Here is a 7,500-nt window from a genome sequence, read left to right on the forward strand (position 1 = left end):
GCCACCTGGAGTCCCTGGGACCCCTGGGAAGGATGGGAAGGATGGGGAGACGGGGAAACCTGGACTGCCTGTGAGTAACCATAGAGTTGAACTTTCTTCCTATCCAATCACTCTCACTTATGTAGTTAATGCCAGTAAAGCGGGGTACACACATAAGGATTTTCAAAATCTTAACCGAAATCTTATCTGAGACAGACCCCACACATGAAGATACAAAATCTTGGATTGAACAGCCTTGATCGTATTGTGTGTGGTGTGCGCCGATTTTCCCATTTCAGCACCCCACAGACATAAAGATTTTTGTTACGACAGACTCAGACTCTCTAGAGTCTCGTTCCCCAAGCCAGAAATCTTGCGTGAACCCATCCTTTTAATATTGCCTTTAAATTACAAAATAATTAAATTAAGATTATATAATGATTAAAGCACTTTGAGACGCAACGTTTGCAGGAAAAGCGCTATACAAATAAAGTTATTATTATTATTATCTAACGTAGTACCCTGACTGACCTGTACGAGACAACCATGTGCGACAGGGCAAATAAAGTGCCGAATAACGAAAATAAGAAGTCAGCTCGCTTCTTGATTGGCTACATTCCATCCACGTCATAGTTGGACTCGCGAGCAGGGTTGCCAGATGGGAATGACATTTTCCACCCTAACCACAGTCTAAAACCGCTAATTCCACCAAAAAATCTGCCAACCCTAGGATTTCTGGTCGTAAGTATTGAACACATTTGACATTTACGATTGCCGGCCACAACCATCTTCCGAGCAGGTTGTCGGGAGAGATTGACTCTTAACACACCTCACACCACAGGATTTTGTTATAGGAAAATCTTTAGAGCCATCTGATAATCGGGCGTTTTCTGTCTTTGGTCGGAAGGGGGAAAATCGGACCAAAATCGGCCAGAAAATCCTTATGTGTGTACCCCGCTTAAGTGGTAAAAGTGTGTAATCCATCTAGTACTTAGTTGTAGGGTTATAGTCCAATTATCCAACTATTAGCACAGTTAGGTCCATGTATAGGGCTCAGAATTGAATTTCGCAACTCAGATTCCAAGACATTCATCGATTGCACGTGTTAAAAACTACATTCAGGAACAGAGAGAGGGTTGAACAGAGAGAGGGTTGAACAGAGAGAGGAACAGAGAGAGGGTTGAACAGAGAGAGGAACAGAGAGAGGGTTGGACAGAGGGAGGGTTGAACAGAGAGAGGGTTGAACAGAGAGAGGGTTGAACAGAGAGAGGGTTGAACAGAGAGAGGGTTGAACAGAGAGGGTTGAACAGAGAGAGGGTTGAACAGAGAGAGGGTTGAACAGAGAGAGGATTGAACAGAGAGGGTTGAACAGAGAGAGGGTTGAACAGAGAGAGGTTTGAACAGAGGGTTGAACAGAGAGAGGGTTGAACAGAGAGAGGGTTGAACAGAGAGAGGTTTGAACAGAGAGAGGGTTGAACAGAGAGAGGGTTGAACAGAGAGAGGGTTGAACAGAGAGAGGGTTGAACAGAGAGAGGAGAACAGAGAGAGGGTTGAACAGAGAGGGTTGAACAGAGAGAGGGTTGAACAGAGAGGGTTGAACAGAGAGAGGGTTGAACAGAGAGAGGAGAACAGAGAGAGGGTTGAACAGAGAGGGTTGAACAGAGAGAGGGTTGAACAGAGAGGGTTGAACAGAGAGAGGGTTGAACAGAGAGAGGAGAACAGAGAGAGGGTTGCATTGTCTTTATTTCATTGCTCATCTGGCCTTTCTTTCAGATGGTTGAGGAGTGGTTTAGTGGTTCTGGCTCTGGTTCTGGATCAGGTTCTGGTACAGATTCTGGCTCTGGGTTTGGTTCTGGAGAGGTATTACATCCTGGTTCTATTAGGTCACTGATCCAATGAACCAAGAAATGCAGCATTTTCTCCTCAACAACTTCTCTCCAAGCTCCATGTTTCTTAACTCTAGGCATCATTGCTTTTGCGCTGTGCTTTTCACCCATACAAAAACAGTGTGTGTGTGTGTGTGTGTGTGTGTGTGTGTGCGTGCGTGCGTGCGTGTGTATGTGTGCAAGTGTGTGTACGTGTGTGTGCGCATGTATGCACGTTCGTGTATGTGTGCGCTTGTGAGTCACTTAGAAGAGCAAAGCACCGCCAGATAATGGTTGTCATGGAGATGCAGGTGTCTGCCAAGCATTTGTTAACCCAACTCTAACCTTAAAACCATCACTACGGACCAGCTCCAACGCAGTGGCTGATACATGACTTTCCTGGAAACCATTTTGTCTAACCCATATTCTCCCACAACCCTGACATTTGTTCTGTTTGCTTAAGCCCAGAATGTTCTACGGGTCAGTGGTTATGTGGATGATTGAACGGACAAGGGGCACCCAGAGTAGTGGTTGCGCTGGACTCTCATGACAACACCAATCTTGCTGCCGTGACAACCTTTAGAGTACTGTTCGCTGTTCTGTGGTGAATTGGGTTTTTAACATGAAAACATTTCTAAAACATTGAGACACAACATGAAAAAACATTGCAGTAATCCCCACTACTCTACAGTACTACTCTACCCTACTACTCTACACTGACTTGGTAGTAGTGGGCATTACTCACCGAATCCATTGCATTGCAATGTTTTGGCTTGACTAACAAGTGTGTCATTGATTTTCAACAACGCTGACATTATTAAAAATGTTCAGAATAAAAGTCACATTTTGATTGGTTGCCAATTTGTTCTCGTTATCACCAGCTGCTGTCACAAATAATAGGGAAAGTGTTATTGGCAGTACAGTCCAAGACTCACTCACACCCCCACTGTAAGACTGGAAGAGGTGTTCCAAGCTCATTAGCAGCTAAACAGCGCTGGTCCCCTACTGTAAACACATCTCTGGACCTCACCTCTCTCTGGGTGGTCTGGCCTCCACACATACGTCACACTGCCTCCCCTCCTCAGAGAGCGCACACGCACACACACAACACACACACACACACAACACACACACACACACACAACACACACACACACACAACACACACACACACACACACAACACACACACACACACACACATAACACACACACACACACGCACACACATAACACACACACACACGCACACACACATAACACACACACACGCACACACACAACACACACACACACACACACACACACATAACACACACACACGCACACATACAACACACACACACACACACACACACACACACATAACACACACACACACGCACACACATAACACACACACACACAACACACACACACACACACACACACGCACACGCACACACACAACACACACACACACACACACACACATAACACACACACACGCACACATACAACACACACACACACACACACACACACACATAACACACACACACAACACACACACACACACACACAACACACACACACACACACACACGCACACACCACACACCTCACACCTCAGACAGATATCATTACCCACAGCCCTGTGAACTCTGAACTACACAAGGGAGGGTCATATTATGTTCACATACTATACACTGATGTATAATAATATACATATTAGTGTTATTATAGTGTTATTATAATAATAACACTGTTCCCACATAACGCAATAATCTCCTGATATTTTAATCTGGGATGAGTGGCAGTGTAACGAATATCAGATCATCTTCTAAACCTCTTTCAGAAGAACCCGACACATTTCAGAAATGGCAGTAAGAAGGTTATGTAATTGACCAGAGGAGACAAAGATCTGACATGACTCCGGCAGTGAAGCAGCAGCAGTACAGTAATCTGCTCTTCACTTTGGGCTCAGCAAGCTGCATTAACATCACTGGACATAGCAAGCTGCATTAACATCACTGGACATAGCAAGCTGCATTAACATCACTGGACATAGCAAGCTGCATTAACATCACTGGACATAGCAAGCTGCATTAACATCACTGGACATAGCAAGCTGCATTAACATCACTGGACATAGCAAGCTGCATTAACATCACTGGACATAGCAAGCTGCATTAACATCACTGGACATAGCAAGCTGCATTAACATCACTGGACATAGCAAGCTGCATTAACATCACTGGACATAGCAAGCTGCATTAACATCACTGGACATAGCAAGCTGCATTAACATCACTGGACATAGCAAGCTGCATTAACATCACTGGACATAGCAAGCTGCATTAACATCACTGGACGTAGCAAGCTGCATTAACATCACTGGACATAGCAAGCTGCATTAACATCACTGGACATAGCAAGCTGCATTAACATCACTGGACGTAGCAAGCTGCATTAACATCACTGGACATAGCAAGCTGCATTAACATCACTGGACATAGCAAGCTGCATTAACATCACTGGACATAGCAAGCTGCATTAACATCACTGGACATAGCAAGCTGCATTAACATCACTGGACATAGCAAGCTGCATTAACATCACTGGACAGGTGCTTCTCATGAAACATGGTTTCTCCTGGCTGCATCGTTGGGGGAAAATCTGCCTTTTGACTTGAGAATGTACCATAGGAGGCTTTTACTAATTGTGTGAATGGATTACCGTACTCACATAATGTTTACCCTATCATGAGTTCTGATAGCGAAAGAAGACCATTGACTCCTATTTAATGAGCTGGATTCATGGATTGTATGTTAGCAGGTTGAGATTTGGCATCCCATCTGATGGATCAGTCACTCTGTATGCATGGAGGTAGAAACTGACAGCAGGAATGACGTCATACCAGACACACACACTGGTCATACCAGACACACACACTGGTCATACCAGACACACACACTGGTCATACCAGACACACACACTGGGCGGGAAACAGACACATCCCCAAGTCTTTCCTCTGCTTACATCCATATCTGTACTTCATTTCATTTTCAGGTGTTGCGTTTACTATTCCAGGCCTGGGGTGTCTTGCTTTTAGACATTGTGTGTTTGTACATTGTACATTGTTTCTTAGTTTGCGCACTAGGAGCCGGTTTTTACAGACAAGGCTTAAGCTTAATCCTAGACAAAAAAGCATCTTCAATGGAGCTTTTAGATTGAAAGTGTGATTTAGGCCAGGACTAGGCTTAAGCCTTGTCTGTGAAACCAGCCCTATATGTTCCTAGTACGCACAGTAGCTTGCTGGTCCTGACTGCTGTCTGGTTGTTGCAGGGTGTGGACGGGCGGGATGAGGACCCCGGGGCGAGAGGGGAGAGAGGAGAGAAGGTGAGACATGTATGACCCTATAGAGGAGAGAAGGTGAGACATGTATGACCCTATAGAGGAGAGAAGGTGAGACATGTATGACCCTATAGAGGGGGCAGGCCGTCCACCCACAATGCACAGAGGCATTGTTTGTTTCATATGGCAGTCAGTCAGTCAGTCAGTTCATCGTTCATTGATTTTCCTTGACAGGGTGAAGCTGGTCAGAGTGGAGCAGCTGGACCAAAGGTAAGATCCTGACGTAGCATCACCCAGCCTCACCTGCCTCACGCTGACCATCACCAGAAAGGAATGAGATTTAACCAGATCAGATGAATAGAGGATTCTTTCCCTCCTTCTCTTTCTCTCTCTCTCTCTCTCTTTCCCCTTCTCTCTTCCTCTCAGGGGGAGCTAGGTGTACGAGGGTCCCCAGGACACCCAGGCCTGGAGGGAGCGGAGGGGCGGCCAGGACCTCAGGGACGCCAGGGTTCTCCAGGGCCTCCAGGGCCGGGCTTCAGCCTGGACATGGAGGTACGCCTCTGGCCTCCTGCCTCTGGCCTCCTGCCCGCACTCCGCTCACAATACTATTTGATCAGCAGGCGCAGTGGCCATTTTGTGGCCAAAACTTCCAGTACTACAGTACATTGACTGTTTGTTGTTTGGTAGGATATGGAGGGGTCTGGAGGACTCAGTGGCTTCGGGGCAGTGCTACCCAGAGGTCCACAGGTAAGGTTAAGAACAGTCTAAAACATTTCCTTATTGAGATGTAGGAATTGCGTAATAAAGTCACTAACTGTGTTATTAACTGTGGTTTTCTTCTTGCTCTTTAGGGACCTACTGGGTCCCCGGGCCCTCCAGGACCAAAGGTAGGTCCTCTTTCGTGTCATCTGCACTGACAACAGTTACAATAATGTCTGTTTCTTTGACTTTCTTTGGCTTGTAAAGGACATATTTTGATGGGTGATGGACATTGACTCTCACAATTGAAATAAACAGACTATGCTAAATGTGGTCTTTAGATGGGTGGAAACAAACTCTTAAAATGGCAACAAACTCAAAATGAACCCTGAACATCCACATCAACATTGTGGTATATGCATATGTAACACGGTCTGGTGAGGCCGCATTTTGGCAGTTCTCAAGTTGCGCAACTGAGCAAAAAGCAGCTTTTTTAATGTGTTTTCCATTTTTTTGCATGTTACGAAAGTCGAAGTGTTGATTAGTCCACTCGATATAACAAACAACAGTTTTAGGATCACTAAATACTTAATATATTATATACAATAATTATATTACAATAATTTGTGAATTGGATTCACTGTCTCATCTGCCATAGGCTACTGGGTACGTGATACATTGTTTGTAAACAAACATACGTTTTAGGACGTGTTCAAAAGCAAGTACTGTGTGATCATATAATTATGTATAGTTATATGTTTTTAGCATGTTCTGATGTTCGCATTTTCATAATCTGGAAAAAACTGAAAAATTACATTGCCCTACTTGAGGACTTTCTAACCAGACTCTGCCACATACGTCTGCAGTCTCTTAACATCCCTTTCACATTTTTGGCACTTTCTTGACATACAGTACACTTGTATGTGTGAAAATGTCCAGGTGTACCTAGATCCTTGGTGTGAAGTGTGGCTTACACATCTCACTATTGACTGTGTTACAAGTTCAACACACCTGTCTCATTGTCTAGAATGCCTCTTGTTCACATCCTTAGCACAGTGAGATGACTCTTACTGTCATGGACTCTTACTGCCATAGACTCTTACTGTCATGGACTCTTACTGCCATAGACTCTTACTGCCATAGACTCTTACTGTCATGGACTCTTACTGCCATAGACTTTTACTGCCATAGACTCTTACTGTCATAGACTCTTACTGTCATAGACTCTTACTACCATAGACTTTTACTGTCATAGACTCTTACTGCCATAGACTCTTACTGTCATAGACTCTTACTACCATAGACTCTTACTGTCATAGACTCTTACTGTCATAGACTCTTACTGTCATAGACTCTTACTGTCATAGACTCTTACTGCCATAGACTTTTACTGTCATAGACTCTTACTGCCATAGACTCTTACTGTCATAGACTCTTACTGTCATAGACTCTTACTGTCATAGACTCTTACTGTCATAGACTCTTACTACCATAGACTCTTACTGCCATAGACTCTTACTGTCATAGACTCTTACTGTCATGGACTCTTACTGCCATAGACTCTTACTGTCATGGACTCTTACTGCCATAGACTCTTACTGTCATGGACTCTTACTGCCATA

At 44.5% G+C, this 7,500-nt stretch overlaps 1 protein-coding gene across 1 annotated transcript in view; it reads left to right on the forward strand.

Annotated features, from left to right (window-relative positions):
- col15a1a (collagen, type XV, alpha 1a) overlaps nucleotides 1-7,500 on the forward strand; it is a gene marked incomplete at both ends in the record, with an annotated part of 69,438 nt that overhangs the window by 28,131 nt on the left and 33,807 nt on the right. The window contains 5 exons of the mRNA XM_080544514.1: nucleotides 1-70; nucleotides 1,753-1,839; nucleotides 5,606-5,731; nucleotides 5,867-5,926; nucleotides 6,031-6,066. The exon at nucleotides 1-70 is cut by the window's left edge and continues 71 nt beyond it. Coding sequence (XP_080400640.1) covers nucleotides 1-70; nucleotides 1,753-1,839; nucleotides 5,606-5,731; nucleotides 5,867-5,926; nucleotides 6,031-6,066 — 379 coding nt within the window. The remainder of the gene's footprint in view (nucleotides 71-1,752; nucleotides 1,840-5,605; nucleotides 5,732-5,866; nucleotides 5,927-6,030; nucleotides 6,067-7,500) is intronic.

Source organism: Nansenia antarctica (genome assembly GCF_963989245.1).
Source record: "Nansenia antarctica genome assembly, chromosome: 13".
In the NCBI taxonomy this organism is placed as follows: Eukaryota; Metazoa; Chordata; class Actinopteri; order Argentiniformes; family Microstomatidae; genus Nansenia; species Nansenia antarctica.